General features: G+C 36.9%; 1 protein-coding gene and 1 long non-coding RNA gene across 2 annotated transcripts; one reads left to right on the top strand and one right to left on the bottom strand.

Moving 5' to 3' along the window:
* The first annotated feature begins 407 nt into the window (after window positions 1-407).
* LOC140229770 (putative nuclease HARBI1) lies at window positions 408-16,743 on the top strand. Its single transcript, XM_072310005.1, has 4 exons — window positions 408-737; window positions 13,251-13,517; window positions 14,321-14,457; window positions 16,419-16,743. The coding sequence occupies exons 1-4, from the start codon at window positions 408-410 to the stop codon at window positions 16,741-16,743; spliced, it is 1,059 nt and encodes a 352-aa protein (XP_072166106.1).
* On the bottom strand, window positions 4,686-9,149 carry LOC140230199 (uncharacterized). Its single transcript, XR_011901366.1, has 4 exons — window positions 9,053-9,149; window positions 6,889-7,043; window positions 6,459-6,590; window positions 4,686-5,622 (listed from the first exon to the last, which is right to left on the bottom strand). It is a non-coding gene; the product is annotated as an uncharacterized lncRNA (long non-coding RNA).
* Window positions 16,744-17,112: the final 369 nt, after the last annotated feature.

Genomic DNA, 17,112 nt, shown 5'->3' with positions numbered 1-17,112 from the left:
ATAGACATTTTCAAATCAAACTGATCGTTTACCAGCCGCGCAAAATACATACCAACACGCACGGTTGTTAGCTCATAATTTGCGCTATCTTCATGAGTGCAAAATCCTTAAACTCAATTATGACGTAACAATGTATCATAAAATGCATAAGAAGTTAGACATAGGGGGCGTTGCAAGAAAGTTGCAATTAATTGCAACTCCCCAAAATCTATTGCAAATCCTGCAATTAATTGCAAATTTGCAATTAATTGCAAGTTGCAATCAATTCTGTTGCAAGAAAGATGCAATTGATTGCAAATCGATTGCATCTCTGCAATCAATTGCTAATCAATTGCAACTTTGCAATAGATTCAGGGGTAGTTGCAAATTTTGCAATCGATTTGCAATTGATTGCATATTAAGTCAAAATGGCAGCTGCTGATCCTGTTCCTGCGAGGAGCGTTCCTGACAGAATCAATCCATTCGAGCATCTATCGGCCCCAAAATTCAAAAAGAAATACAGATTTTCGAAACATGAAGTAAGGGCAATTGCTGAAATGCTTAAAGATGGCGACCTCGACAGGAAAACAGAAAGGAGCAAAGCTCTTAGCAAAGAGCTGCAGATTTGCATCGCACTGAATTTCTTTGCAAAGGGGTCGATCTTTGACGACATTGCAACGAGCCACAATGTCGACTGCTCAACTGTCTCCAGATGTGTACACTGTGTGGCTCAAGCACTGTGTAACATCAAGAAACATGTGAGTATGTAAATAATCATGACAATACATTCTAAATAATAATAGAACTAGACATCTATATAGATATCTTGCAAATACAGATTGCACAAAATAATGGTGGAATACACACAAATAAACTAGCACTGTAGGGATAGTAGGCCCCATATTTATAGGTCTAGATGTTTAAAAAGCTACAGCAGTGTATTAATCACACAGTGAGTTTCATGCTGTTATGAATTAAAAAAAGAAAACACACACACTGTATAAATGTAGTAGAATATCTAACGTTAGACAAATGTTGATCTATTGCAGGGGGTGTTTCACCAACGCTTGTCAGGGGTTGATGACCAATTTCAGCAAAATCCTTGGTTTTGATTGGCTGAGATGCTCTGGTCACGGACTGTTACTATGGCGATTGAAGTTGTCAGCGCCGACAAACGTTGATGAAACACCCCCAGTACTATTAAATACGCCTACGTCTGTTAAAAACGCTAGCATAACAATATTGTAACAAAATTGGCCTTTGGCATGAGAGGGCAGCAGATAGCTAAATCTCCTGTACTGTGTAAAACCAATGGGAGGATGATAGGACAGACACACACATGTGTAAATGAATGCTAGTGTGATCAGTAAATGAAAGTTGAGTCTTTCATACAATCATGTATTTCTACAGTGCATGCTTGCATTGTGCAGTTGCAGTGCAGTGTAGTAGCAGTAATTACTGCTTGGCCTGGTTGCTACTCTCTTAATTTCTAGGATTTATTTTTAAGTCCTAAGGATTTATTTCTTTAAGTCCTAGCGGACTGTAGATACGGACAGAACCTTAGGACTTAAAAGTAAGTCTTAGCTAGGATTTAAAAATTTAAGTCTATGTTCGACTTAAATTTCAAGTCTATAGGATTTATTTTTTAAGTCTTATTAGATTACATTTAAATCTTTCTTAGACTTGTTTTTAGAATAAATCCAGCTTGGATTTAAACAACGAAAGACTCATTTTTATCCTTCCTTGGATTTATTTCAAATAAATCCATCATGGATTTAAACTAGGACTACTGAAAATGACAGCCAATTGATGCACTTTCTTCACATGTAAAGGTCTATTTATTTTAACAAAATCAAACTGATGCATTTTTCACAAACATCGATAAGTTACAAAATATAGAGATGATTGTCATACACATGTAGGCTCCAGAAAAAATGAAATACATGTACGACATGATGAAAACAGAGCATATTTTGCAATAGTCTCAGATGGTCACATCTTCACATTCATGTTACTGATGCTTCTTTCACTGTGTTCTGTAAACAAGTTACTAGACGACTGGAACCTTCATTGCCAAATAGATTACTTTTTTCACTTTTTTTTTAATCTTGCAAAATGACTCCATACGACTCGATTCACTTTCATTTTATGTATTTCTTTTACTGGTGAGCATTGTTAAGTCGTAAGATGGAAACTATGAACAAATATAAGATTATATATGAATTCTAATAACTTAAATTTTAGAAATGATGCTGTGTAATAAACAATACAGCCTCCATTAAGTTGACGTTTAGATTTACACGCTTTGTACGTCCCATGCATGCAATTTAAGGAATTATTTGTTTTTTTTTGGAATGATGCATAGTATAGATTTAATCAAGAGGGAAGTAAAGGCCAAAATTAGTGTAATCAAATTAGAAAAGAGAAGAAATTTCCCTACACAGAATGGTGTAAAGACTATGAAAATCAGCTACGAAATAAGGAAGATATGCCTCTTTTCAATTTCACACATTTCCAGAAAACAGATCTTGTCCAGTCTTTATGAACATCCAAATGAGGGAATTGATGTCATTCCTTCAAAATATTTTTACACTTTTCACCTGCATGTATTTGCATATTCATACGGACTAGTCAAGAAATGTTTTCTGAAAATGTGTTACATTTCCTTATTTCTTACCAGACTTTCCTAATTTTTCCACTATTCCTTAAGGAAAATTTACAATTGAATCCAAACTGTATTACATACAACAGTAGGGAGCAAGATCTATGTAAACTCTGAAGTAAATTCACCTTAAAACCTTAAGAAGTTCAAATAACAATTAACATTCTAAACTTACTTCTAAAATTCCTTGAATATCGATTGTCTGAAATGGATTTACATAAGTACATTTCCATACTGCATTTTGGTAGACAAAATGTTTGACAAAAGAATATACAAATTCCTGCTTAATCTATTGATATTTAAGAATCCATCTCAACTGATGACAGGGAACCATCTCAAGAGACTGTTCAAGTGAGATGGACCACTAGTTTCTTAATTACTTTGATGTCATATCTCGTAACAAAGCACTATGTTGAAGTGATGCAATCTGAATTTTTAACTAGAATTATCACTCATTGTGATTAATATACCCCCACCCACAACTGAGGGAATTAGCTCAACCAGAATTATTTTTTCTTACTTTTTTATAAAGAAAAAAATTACAATGGCAATGCACTGTTCCACCTCTCAAATCAAGTGCTCAAAAACTGAGTGAGCAAGATAAATAAACTGACGATTTCTATGGTTTTTACTAAAAATTGTGTAACCATGGCAACACAATGTTGGACATTAAGAAAAAAAAATGAAGTTTGCACAACTATAGGCCCTATATCATAGCCGTCATATGTGCCAAATTTCAAGCTAAATGCTAAAAGGGTGAGGGGTTTAGTTGAATTCACATTAGTGTATCATTTTCATGCAAAATATACTGTTACCATGGCAACACATTTTCCACACTGACAAAAGATTTTTTGCACATCTAGGTAATGTAGAGGTAACATGTGCCAAATTTGAAGCCAAAATGCTCTAAACAGAGACAGGAGAATCGAAATGTTTGTATGATTTTCATTGAAAATGCACTGTTACCATGGCAACACATCGTTTAACAATGATGAAATATGAAGTTTGCATATTTCTGAACTACAATGGTTGCATGTGCCAAATTTCAAGCCAAATGCTCAAAGACTGAGGGAGTTACCTGAATCCAAAATATTTTTGTATGATTTTCATTCAAACTATGTTGTTACCATGGCAACACAATGATCAACAATGACGAAAGGTTAAGTTTGCACATCTACGTACCATAGTGGTCAGGTGTGCCAAATTTCAAGCTAAATGCTCAAAGACTGAGGTTGTTACATGAATCCACAATATCTTTGTATGCATTTTAGTGAAAAGATGCTGTTACCATGGCAACGCATTGTTCACCATTGATGAAAGATTAAGTTTGCACATCTATATGCTAAAGTTGTTGCATGTGCCAAATGTCAAGCCAATTACTCAAAAGAGTGAGGGAGTTAACTGAATCCACAATATTTTTGTATGATTTTCATTCAAAATATGCCGTTACCATGGCAACACATTGATCGACACTTACCAAAGAATACGTTTACACATCTACATACCACAGTGGTCTTTTGTGCCAAATTTCTAGCTAAATGCTCGAAGACTAAAGGAAGTTAGCTGAATCCACAATATTTTTGTATGTTTTTTGGTTTAAAAAAAGCTGTTACCATGGCAATGCATTGCTCACCACATTGGTTCCATATCTATATACCATAGTGGTCATGTGTGCCAAATTTCAAGTCAAATGCTTTAAATTTGTTTAAGGTGCCCATCTGCGCTGAATCTATCCTTCCTCATGGGTTCAAGCACATACTTTGGCTGGAAAACCAAAGTTTATTTCTTTATATAGAGAGTTTCATATTAAAGTGTTTAGCCACAACGTCATAATGAAAATAGCAACAAATCAGCGCTCAATAAATGTGATGGACAATGGCTCAACAACACTGTGGGAGTGATGAAAATTAGGTAATCGTTGAATAATTACAAAAGTGTTCAGGGGAACTTAAACTTTCTTCTTTCAATTTAAATCAATGCGGATCTGGCATTACTTTTTTTTTTTCATCATCAACCAGACATAATATACAGAAAACAAGCCAAAGATGAACAATAAATAAATTGAAACTGGACATGTATAAAAACTTGAAATATTGTTTAAATGTTCACGTAGCAATGCAAATGCAAAAGTGAGGCACACACATACATGATAGTACCTCTAAAGGAAACATTGCGGCATTAACTTTCCTTATTGTGTTATTTTCATTTAAAAATGCACACAAAAAAAATTACAAGGAAACTTTACTACAACCAGGGCATGACAGATATGCTTCTTGTGTGCATGGATTTGTAGCTCAATATAAATGGAAAAGTGAGGCACACATAACATAACTCAATATCCATGAGTCAAACATTACGCATGATAGTATCTTCAAAGGAAACATTGCAGCATTTTACCTGTGTTACTTTGATTTAAGAATTCACCGAAAATTAAGAAAACTTTGCTGCACATCAGGGCAAGTCAGATATGCTTCTTGTGTGCATGGGTTTGTGGCACAATGTCGGAAAATCTTACTAGCATCATACACTGACGTGTTCTTGAAGTTCGTGGCTATAATGCCCAGAACGAAGCCCTCACTTGGGATTGTAGCAGTACATGAATATGCCGCCACAAAATCAAAGAATGCTTCAAGCACCCAAGCATATTTGACGATGAAGACACAGTGGGCTTTAAAGAGTCTGTCAAATTCTTGCTTCCGGTCATCTCCAGCCTGGACTTAGTATGGTCTTGTCCAGGATGAGAAAATACTGGATGTACGTCTAGTCACTCCCTTATCTGACTAAGCAGGGCTGGCTGAAGGTGGCATCTTTAGCATCACTGAACTTCGCGCTTCTCGCTCGTGATGTATACGTTTCGCGTGGATCAACTTGGCGTTTCCCGTTTGCTAAGGCTTTCAGGTGGGAGAATCTCCAGATCAGAAGATGCTTGGGGCTGGGGTTGGAGTCTCTGCATCAGCAATGCCATGAACATTGGTTCCTACCTGAAAAGAGATTAAACATGTATAGCACTACTGATATTTCGAACTAAATTTCACTTGAATCGTTTGAGCAAATGACAAAGGCTACAATTATTATCAAATAAACTTTGCATCACACAGAGGGAAGTTAAGTTCTCAGTGAGAGGGCACTCTGGAGGGAAAAAAAAATATTAGAATATAATTTTACATATTGATCTTAAATACAATGTACTAATAACATATTCATCACAGAACTTTTAGTTTGTGATGTACAAGTAAATATTTCTGATATATTTCGGAACATATTATTTTAAAACATTATGTCTCATCTGGTAAACCTCAAAGCCTTGAAAAAATTCCCAGAAATCAGATTACTTTTTGCCATCATCGGGGTGGGGCCTACTTGATATTTACATGTTCCAGACTCATAAGATATTTGATGTACATAATCAAATCAATAGAAGTCAGCATGCATTTTTAATCCGTAATTTAATGAATTTAAAAGAAAACTGTCAAAACATGGTAGATACCCCTACACAATACTCATTGCTGAATGTTCTAAAGTTTGTTTGAGAAGAATCGCTTCAAAAACACTGATATATCAGAGAATAAAACTTTGCATTTCTCACGACAGCATGAGAAATTCAGATTTTTAAATTCCACCTGTTACTGAGTACATGCAGATTCTACACGAGCCTTGCTTTGTAAGATACGAAGCTCAAATATTCTTCTCTAAACATGAGCTGGTACTTAAAAGCCCAATGAAACATGCATATTGATAATTCTCAAAATTGGAAGCTCAATGATTTGATCATAAACTGATTTCAAGTCTATAAACATTAAGCATATACTGTACTTACAGGCACATAGTCATTCTGCACCAGGTACTGCTGGGCATCCCTCGGGAGCATGAGAGGTCCTCTCCCTTTCTTCTACATGGGGATGTTGGGTCTGTGAAGCATCGCTGCAAGTAGTGACATTCCACAAAATTCCTATAGAATGGAACACAATACAATTTTTTTTTCAACTTTAAGTATTTCACACATTCTCTTTAACATATTAGATATGACGTATTGTATCAGCTCTGACAATCCCTAACATTCAGTTTTCGACTTATTATCAATATCAGTCTATGAAGAGCAAACTCGTACGCATTCACTTTCCTGAAAGGTGTAATAGCAATGAAGCATAAACAAATGAGTAAGTTTTACTCTTACACTTTGGACAGAAATTGTTCCAGTAATTATAATCAATGCCACAAGATCTATGAGGATTGGCGGAAGGACTTACTGTCTCCATCAATGTCTTCACATCTTCTTACGATGTCTTGCAACTAAGGGTAGTTTCGCTTGGCAAGTGCAAGATTCTATTGACGTAAAATGGCCCCCATCTGTTCACCATCTCCTGCACTTTTCTCGGTACAACTGGGCAAAGTCCGCATTGATCTGAAAATAAACACAAAAACTGTGAAATATCAGTGATAAGGAAGTGGAAAATGAAAAACAGAAACGCTTTACAAAAAAAAAAAGGAAGAAAACAAATATGCTTCGGGGGTATAAACGGTCGCCATAGCCACATTTCTAGATTTTTATGTAATTAATTATTTCTTATTGGTCTCGAGGGTTGTATTTCATGCTGGAGGAAAAAATGAGACCGATATCTCTGATTTTTGTTTCAGATGTTATCGTTAAAATCAATTTTTAGAAATACCAGGGATGTCTTGCATATCTAAACACCAAGAAGGGATAGTCCTGACAGAGTACTCCTTGGAGTACAAATTATACAAATAACAGGTAATTTGCATTCCCTTCATCTTTAAAAAATATTAAAAGTAAAAAATTAAAAAAAGGCCTCATATATTGTAAAACTTCACTACATTCTCTCACTGGTGTATGTGATGCTTAATGCCAATGTGTAAGAATGTATGTTTACACATTTGGAGACAATATTACTTCCTGGAACTATTTCTTTTTATTTTAACTGTCATATCACAAGCGGTGCACCCATGAAATTTAAGCTGAATTATGTATTTATTTTGGAGCAAGCGCCATGAGCGCCTGACTTGGCGGATACCGGCGCTATACAAGACTTCATCATCATCATCATCATACATCTCAGCCAGAAGTGTAGATCTGTAGAATTTTTAAGTCTAGATCCTTCTACTCAAACACAGATCACCACATTGATTATGCTACAAAGAAAAAGACTGGAGTAGAATATCTTTATCCAGGTGCGAAATCTTGTTCCATTGCACGAGTTAATCCCATACATTATTTGTTTCATACAACGCCTTCAACAATAACACTAACAGACGTACAGGTTGTACTAGTTCAAGAAAGAGTCTTGAATTCAGTGCAGAAATGGCAACCATAAGGCCTAGGACAGGTGTCCAGGCCTACTACTGAGTGGTAGTAATAATAGTAGAAGTATTTTCATGGAATGCAAATCAGTAGCACATTCACATAGAAATACATACACATGTACGCAGCCGAGTGCAAGTAGCATTGAAGTTGATTATTCCAGTAAAATGAGTGACATGATGCACGCTTGATAGTAAGAGTGTTGAGTGCACACGCCAAAGGTAATTGTTTATTGTGACATCAGACTCAGTAGACCTAGTCATGCAATGGAACAGAAACTGTTTATTAATTGTAGACCCCCTATTTTAATATGGGAGTCAATGGAAATTGGTGATGTCAGCCAATATGGCCCATGCGATAGAAGTTTTTACAGTTCAGAGCTTGACGCCACTGCACTGGCATTGCAACATTGGCGCCCTAAACCCTGGGGCGCTCATCACACAGGGGGCCTCGTGTTTGGGCTGGTCGCAGTTCTATTTTAGCGCCCATAGGGTCTACGTACTATTGGTGGCCTATCAACACAACGTTAAAAATAAAACCCATCTAACAGCATATGCCCTACATTTTATCACAGCATAGGGCATGATAAGGCCTAGAACTGTGCCTTTCTACGTAGAAATTGATAAATTAAACCTTACAAGAGTGTAGGAAGGGGTGAACTGACACTAACTTGTTACTGTTACTCAGTGTTAGACGACAGTTAGGCCTACGCTACAGAGTGTTATGCCCATAGCTTTACCTTTCAGTCAAGACACCAACATCGTAAATCATTAGGTAGAATGGGCGCTTTATAAGAGTCCCTGTATTATTACACTTGTACTTGCAGTTTTACCGAGATAGAGCCCCCACAATACTAGTATAACGTTAGCCTACATGTAACTTGTTACAATGTTTGGATAGACACATTAGCCATGAACAGCTAACGTGAATAGCACTGGCGCTTCAGGGATGGACAGCGCTGTATACAGCGGCAAGGCTCAAACTCGCCAAAAATGTAGGGCGGTTAGTGCACATCTTAACATCTTTTATCTTTGGTTACTGAGTCCCAGAGTTATCAAACACATTCTTGAGCATTCATACAGTAATATGCTCACCTTTAAGCAACTTGGGCAAGCTTCCGTCAGATCATGCCCTCAAAAAACTCCGGCCTGCATGACTTCTGCCTTCAAGACCAACTCAACTGTTCGAGTCAATAGCGTTTGCAAATGGTCGATGGTAGGTACAAGTACTATAGTACATGTACACTGAATGTGTGTGTATGAGTACGCTATCTAGCATCGCATGAAGCAAAGTGACGGCCAGCGCCAATTCCGGTTTTAGGCGGTTCAAGATAGCGCATGACGTCATTTACAAGTCATCTGATTGGCTGAAAGTTTAAGTCCTTGTTAGATTTAGATTGGGAACAGCTTCGACACTCAACTTTTAATCGAAGCCACCTAAAATAAGTCTTAAAGACTTAAAATATTTTAAGTCGTAAGAAAGATTTAAAATTTAAGTCCTAGAAATTAAGAGAGTACCACTTTACCAGCAAATAAAGACAATTGAGACGTGTGTGAACAAAGGGATTATGAGTGCTTGTAGTTGGAGCCTCCTAATTACAATACATGTACTCCAGCCAATTAGCACAGCATAAACATCAAAAGACCCCAAATCGCTACAATATGAATAAGGCTTCAAACACCGATTCGTGTTTATTCCTTCTTTTACAAAGCAAGATTTTTAACAAGAATTCACAAGCGCTATACTGCCCCCCCCCCCCACGGAAGAAAGCAGTAACTGCATAGCTGCTGAGCTGAGATAAATGCGATTTTGTGTTTTTTGCAGATTCTTTAAAAACACAGAAACATTCAAAAAATAATTTTGTGGTATGATTATGCACCATACCTAGTTGTCTAACAATACCTAGGAAAAAATTATGTTTCCGTTATTTTTTAAATGTTATTTAGGAAAATGCAGTTACTGCGGTGGCTCACCCTTGATTCTGGGTAGTTTCCCCACGGAAAAAAGCAGTAACTGCAGACGGCCAGGAGTCTGCTGTTTTCCCCATGGAAAAAAGCAGTAACTGCACATGTCACATGACCATAGGAGGAGAATTGTTACCACCACCAGGTTATAAAGTTCTTCTACTTTCTGGTTAGTCTAGATCTATAAGATCTAGGACCTATCGCTAGACCTAGACTAGGTCTTGTCGATTGAATGGCATTCTGTGTAAAAAATAAGGTAGACACCTATGTACCCTAATTGAACTTTGGAGTGCCCGGCCTGGCCCCTGACACATCATGACATGACCCTGGACTACACAATAAAGTCAAGTCTCTTCGTCTTAAATCCTAGTCGAACTCTGACGTTACACTTAAGCTAGACTACAGATCTATGCCCAATGTTAGTGCTAGACCTAGGTCTATTACGTTAGATTAGGCCTACTGACATTTTGTCTAACACTAAACAGTTAACAATAGATTAGAATCTAGATCTACTCTGTAACGTTAGATCTGGTAGACCTATTTTAAACTTTAGGGCCTACATCTAACATTAGACTAATGTTAGTGCATTAATACTAGTGCTCATCTCCCTTCAATATATTTTCAGCTCACCTAGATTTTCTGGTTCTGGCCAAAGCCATGGCTACCATGACTTTTCCTCCGCAATTCATGATAGATTTACAGGCATGCCTGGACCGCAGAAACTGTGTGACAGCATGGTTAGCACTGGCATGATCACTCAGACTGTAGACCTGCAATACTGTGCATGCAAGTGATGAGTGTGATGTGATGCAATGTTTAGCTAGTTACTGTACTATGCTGCAGAATTTATGCGCATACATGCAGCTGCTGCACGCGTATTCTGCACTCTGAGCGCGCTGAGTCTGCCAGGTTTGCTAGTCTCCAGAAAGAAGCTTTTTCTACAACTTGTCATATGATTCCCTGCGGGCAGAGTCAAGTTACTGGTGAAACAATCTTTTTATATTATACTCTCCTAAATTATGGGAGAAACTGCTGCTTACATTGTTTAAAAAAAAATTAGTAGAAAAAATAAATGGTATTAGGGAAAAAAATATGCAGGAAGGACTATACAGAGTCTGAATGATAAAGACTAAATTGTTAGTTACTGCTTTCTTCCGTGGGCTTTGTTAGTTACTGCTTTTTTCCGTGGGGAAACTTGCAAAGTTGAATCAACTGGATGCAGTTACTGCTTTTTGCAAAAGTGAAAAATTGTATTTTTGGTCACTTTCATTTTTCTTTTTGCAAAACTGACCTATTAACATTGGAAAGCATTGGGTAAACTATTCATTTTTGCAAAAAAGTAGACATTCATAAAAATGTCAGTTACTGCTTTTTTCCGTGGGGGGGCAGATATAGCTATTAGTGATAACAAAAAACTATCCTAGCTTCACTTATCCGAAGTTAACTGCGACAGCCGCAGTGTGGCGGCTGCTGCACCGTGCTCCCATTCATATCTTCATGTTGAACAAACGGGTGCGTTTGCGGCGCTATATTTCCTTAATTTTTCAACAGAAACTACTAGGAATACTTACATGGGTCGATGAAACCTAAATGACTATCATTGGCGACTGTTTGATGCATTTCATTGCTTGTGATGCACAAAATGATGTCTTATAAGCAGCTCACCGTTGTTCACAGAATTCACAATCACTTGCACTTAGCGCACAGAATACTTGAACGAACATAAAAGCGAAACTGCGGGGAAGCCGCCAGGACCGCGCCTGGCGGCGCGGTCTCCGGGGCTAATCCGAAGTAATATCTGCTAGACGACCCAACCTGGCTGCCATGCGCGGGTAGCCCATGCATGCTGTTTGTTGGCTTCCAATCTCGTCATTGCGTTGACGCATGAATTCTTGCTTGCCATGCCAGTCGTGGTTGGGATCTTTTCAAGACATTGCCCATTTCGACAGATATGAAAAAGATCACACTTTTATACAAATCTCAAAATGTCTACCGACTTGATGTAGATGCCCTTGGGTTAAAAACCTCAAAAGATAATTGATGTTAAAAGAAGCCACATCTGCAAAAAAAAATGTTGAACTACAAAGTGACAGTAATCTCGTACCAACAATAAACGGCTGTACTCCACTATCGGGCATTTTTTTGTATCTCCAAACCCGTCACACACACACACACACACAGACACACAGACGTACACCCACAAACGCCCAGAAACTCCCGACATGATATTACTCGGATTGCTAGCTAGATTGATAGCTAGACCACATTCACAGATCAGTGTCGGAGGGCGGATAGGTCAAAGAGAAAGTCTAATTTATTATGCAAATGATATGTTGCTCAAAGGTCTTCACAACAACACACTCCCACTCACAGAAGCACTTCTTGCGTTTTGCAATTGCCCGGAATCCAACTTTCCAACAGTATATTGGGGTGTGGGGTGGGGGGGGGGAGGGGGTTGGGAGGGGACAATCTTAAGAAAAGGAGTGATTTTTTTTTTTTTTTTTAACTAAGTTTTCCGAAAAGTGCAGCTAACATTCCTGTAATCCCCTCAAAACACACACACACACGGACACAAAAAAACAAGACATTTCTAATTACACACACACACACACACACAAACACACAAACTCACACAAACACACACATGGAGGCATTATATACATATGGGCCCTACATGTAGGTGTATATGTACATGTATATATATTTTTCTTTTTTTCAGGGGGATGGGCTGGCTGAAATGCTATATTTCACATTCAAATCTAGGGAATGTCAAGTCCAGCAATCATATGAAATGAATATTAATTGAAGGTTGTTGTTACTATACATAATATTAAAGATGAAATGGAGAGCAGGTCTGTCTGATGCTGTCCACTTATTTTCTACAACCATTAAAATTCTCAGAATGACTGCAAACAGCAATGCTTTTCAATTACATTTTCAAATTTCAAAGGTGTACATTTCACATTCTTCATTTTCACTCTCTGATATATGTTATAAAGTGTTTGGAACGATCGGTGAATGTACTATATATAAGCAATGTACCATTTGTCTAAAATGGATTTGAATATTTCCATAGAGTAATCACAATGTATAAGTTATACTATTATTAATAACCAAAATGAACTATAAAACAGAAATTATATTTGCAATAAATTCTATACTGTTTCTTGCTCGCATACCTTGATTTTGAAACATTATTATGCTAGGCCTAATGATAAGAGATTACAATTTTTTATATCAAACGTATCTACAAAGATGAAATATTTCAGTGAAACGCCATTTATATTGCAGTTATATTACAAGTCTGCCTTTCCTTATTCTCACACAGGTAATCAAGTTTCCAAAGGAAGATGAAGATGTGCAACGCAACATGGCAAGTTTCCGCCAGACTGCAGGGTTCCCAAGAATATCTGGGGTTATTGACTGTACCCACGTTGGGCTACACGGCACAAAACTTGGAGAACACGAGTACATCTACCGCAACCGTCACCAGCAGTATTCAATAAATGTCCAACTTGTTTGTGATGCGAACTGCAAAATAACAAACGTTGTTGCGCGGTGGCCTGGGTCAACACATGACAGTCGAATCTTGCAGGTGATTTCCATAGCTGCATAAATTTGTCTTTAGGCATGTAAACTTTAGGCTATTTCCATAAAAAAACAAAAAAACAAAAAAAAAAGTGGCAGAAATCGTGTTGGCAATAATCATGCATGAGCAGAATTGAGTAGTTGACAGTCAAGTACCGTAGGCTACGAACATCGTGCCATTGCCATTTGTCTAATGATCAGCATCTGTTTATTTTGAACATAATGAATGGAAAAGCCCATTATGTATATGTAGGCCTATATATGTTTTCCTGGTAACTGAGAAAATTACACTTAACCAAACTATAATATTGCTAAATTTATAGATTTAAATTATAATAAATGGGAGGACACAGTTCTTTCTTTTTTAATAACATATAGAATTTATCATATAGATAGATAGATAGATAGATATGCTCATTTTCTTTTACCTCACAGCCAATATGGCATCTGTTGTATTCACAGCAATCTGTAATACTGACATGTTGAATGATCTATTGCTTCCAAAAAGGAGACGTGTTGCAAATGATATGATTATAATATTTGAATTAAGTACTATTTATATTGCAGTTATATTATAATATTTGAATTAAGTGCTATGCAGGGCCTAAAATGTAATATTTCAGACAATAATTTGCATCACTTTTTTGTACATGTGTCAGCAAAATTCTTACAGAATGTAATACATTCTAAATATATATTAAAATCATTATCTATACACAATATACATCATGTAATAAAAAAAAAATGTGAAATTGTATTATATTCTTTGCAATCTTTGTAATTCTTTCATTACCCACCATACCAATATAGAACAGCAAATTAGCCGCCAAGTTTCATGAAGGCCAATTGCAAGGCATCATACTTGGCGATTCAGGATACCCCCTTCTCCCATGGTTGATGACACCAATACTGGATCCACAAACTGCAGCAGAGCAAGCCTACAACATGTAAGATGAATGATATCTTTCTTTACATTTCTGCAATCAAAACAGGTTAGACAACCGGGAATCATTAGGTCTTTGGTGAAATTTGGACATAGGACATTATTTAGGCATAACTAGAAATGTCGCTATGCGACATGTATACCTCCGACATTATGCTTGCTTCTCCTAATAGGTCTGTAGTACATCTTTACAACCTTTGGTACAAGTTACACAGAATGGGTTAAATATGAAAATTACTCTTTTGTCACTGATGTGTTAAGTTTTCACGTGCCTTGAAATAGGTTTGATTGGATTAAGGGCTTATCTAAGAGAGCATCTAATTGGGGATTGAGAATTTTACTGAACATTAGACATTTTCATAAGTTCCTTAATTTGATAAATTGCAACGCATGAAGAAAAAAAAGTATTAAATGACAGAATTTAAGCATTTCAACCCGACTTATGACCCTTGAAATTTGGCCCTAAAATTCGGATGAGAAACACTGTCAGACAGGACAAGCGTAAATATGTACTGAAGTTTCATAATGATACCGTGAGCCACTTCCAAGATATGGAGGAAACAGTGGAACTACACATCTTCACTTGAACTTAAACCTTCAGATCTTTAACCTCTTGTGAAAAAAAAAGTCTTCCAAGAGAACATTTTTTTTTGGTAAAACACTTTAAATGTGCCACGTTTGCTCAACTGACTCAAGAGATGGCCTACTAACTTTGCAGAAACTGCTCAAATCCATAAACATGCCCTAAAGGATTGATAAATCTGAAAATGCTGCATTACAATAAGAATGCTTCTCACAATTTTACTCCTGTCACAATGCACATGCAGCTTTCATTTGTGTGTGTGTGTTAATTGACTATAAGTGGGTGTTCATTACTGAAATTGCAAGTACATTACGTTTTTGTCACTGTTTTGTATGCACAAGTAACACCTGTTACACAATAATGTAGCTACTGGTTATTTTAAAGGAAAGCAATCACAGACTTATATAGAATTTACATCCAATCAAAGCTTCAAATTTTTCTACCACATAGTTCTATATGTCCAGGGCAGCAGAAAACTATAAAAGCTTCATAGACTTTAATTTTTTTTTCCAAAAGCTTGACTACGTTGCTGTCAAAGATTAATGTGGCATACAGGGGATTTATACCATAATCCTTTATGCATTGCAATGATATGAGGGAAATAGTGAAATAGTTGACCCTAACCTTTGATCCTTAATTTTTTACCCCATACCCCCAAATTTCCAAAAAAAGAACACTGCTAGTCACTACATGCATATTTACTATGATAAGTGCCATGAATGTGCCTTGAACCATTTCCCAGGAATCGTGAAGAAAGTTTGAAATGTCAACATTTCCACTTGACATTTAACCTTTGACTTAGTGGTCTTAAACTTTCTATAAATACTCTCAAATGGATAATATGTGTACACACTAACTTATGAAGAAATATGTTCAGGTATTGTATAAATATGTGAGAAATTGTGATATTTCAAGAATTTGACCTTGACCATTTACCTTAAGCATGTGCAACTAATAGTTGATAGGCACAACTTTTCCCACTCAAACACATAGGGCCTACATGCCAAGTTTTATTTCGCTACGTCGTATGGTGTTTTATTTTTTGTTTTGTTTTCTTTCTTGCCTTTTTTTTTATGCTGTCCACAGAATTAATTACAGAATAGACGGTAGGATGGACAACCCAAAAACATAATGCCTTATAGGCTACACTTCATGGCAGATGCATAAAAAACTAGGGGTTATATTTAAACTGCGACTCCCATCAATGAACATGAGTTCAGAAAGATGTATTTCAATCCAGGAAATGGCAAAACAAAAACAAGAAATGAAGGGAATGTTTAATTTTCAATTCTTTTTCAGTCCAGGAAAAATGAAATCTACCAGTAGGATTTCTTTTTCAATTCTTACCTTGAAATATCTAATTCAGATTTTTCTACTTTCAGTGCACACAGGAAGACAAGAGTCATCATTGAAGAGGTCAACGGGCAGATCAAAAACAAATTCCGTTGCCTCTTGGGACATGGGATGCAAATCCAGCCACACAGGGCATGCAACATCATCACAGCATGCTGTGTGCTATTCAATCTGAGCAAGGAATTCAAGAGGGACGAAAGAGATGAAGAGGACGAGGACGAGGACAGCGATGATGACGACGAGAGACAAAGGGAGGAGGAGAGACGTGATGCTGTGGATGACCACATCAACAGAGAAATAGATCCAACTGGTGTCGCCGTGCGTGCGGATATTGTAAGAACCTTTGATACATGAACTGTGTCTTGCTTCAAGTGGAGGGGGGGGGGAATTAAGGAATTTTTAAACATCTTTGTGTCCATACTTCCTATGCCATGTGAAATTTGAGTTCACATAAAATCACATTTTTTCCCTTCCTTCAAGTTTGCAACTTAACGAGATTTTGTTTGAGGATTAAGAGAAAAAGTGATTGACAACTTATTTTTGCCATTTCATCATTGTTTCTCATTTATGTTAAACTTGTCTTTCGTTATTACTGTTACCTTAAAGGGTATTTCCACAAAATAAGACAACATGTCAGTTTTATGCAGTTTCTACTTTTGCGCATTGGAAGACAAAAACGAATGTGTTCTGTCATGTGTAATGTTACCATTTAAAGTGACCTAC

The sequence above is a fragment of the Diadema setosum genome, chromosome 6 (assembly GCF_964275005.1).
Source record: "Diadema setosum chromosome 6, eeDiaSeto1, whole genome shotgun sequence".
Lineage (NCBI taxonomy): Eukaryota > Metazoa > Echinodermata > Echinoidea > Diadematoida > Diadematidae > Diadema > Diadema setosum.
Note: the sequence above shows the minus strand (reverse complement) of the source record. Positions and strands in the feature narration are given on the sequence as shown.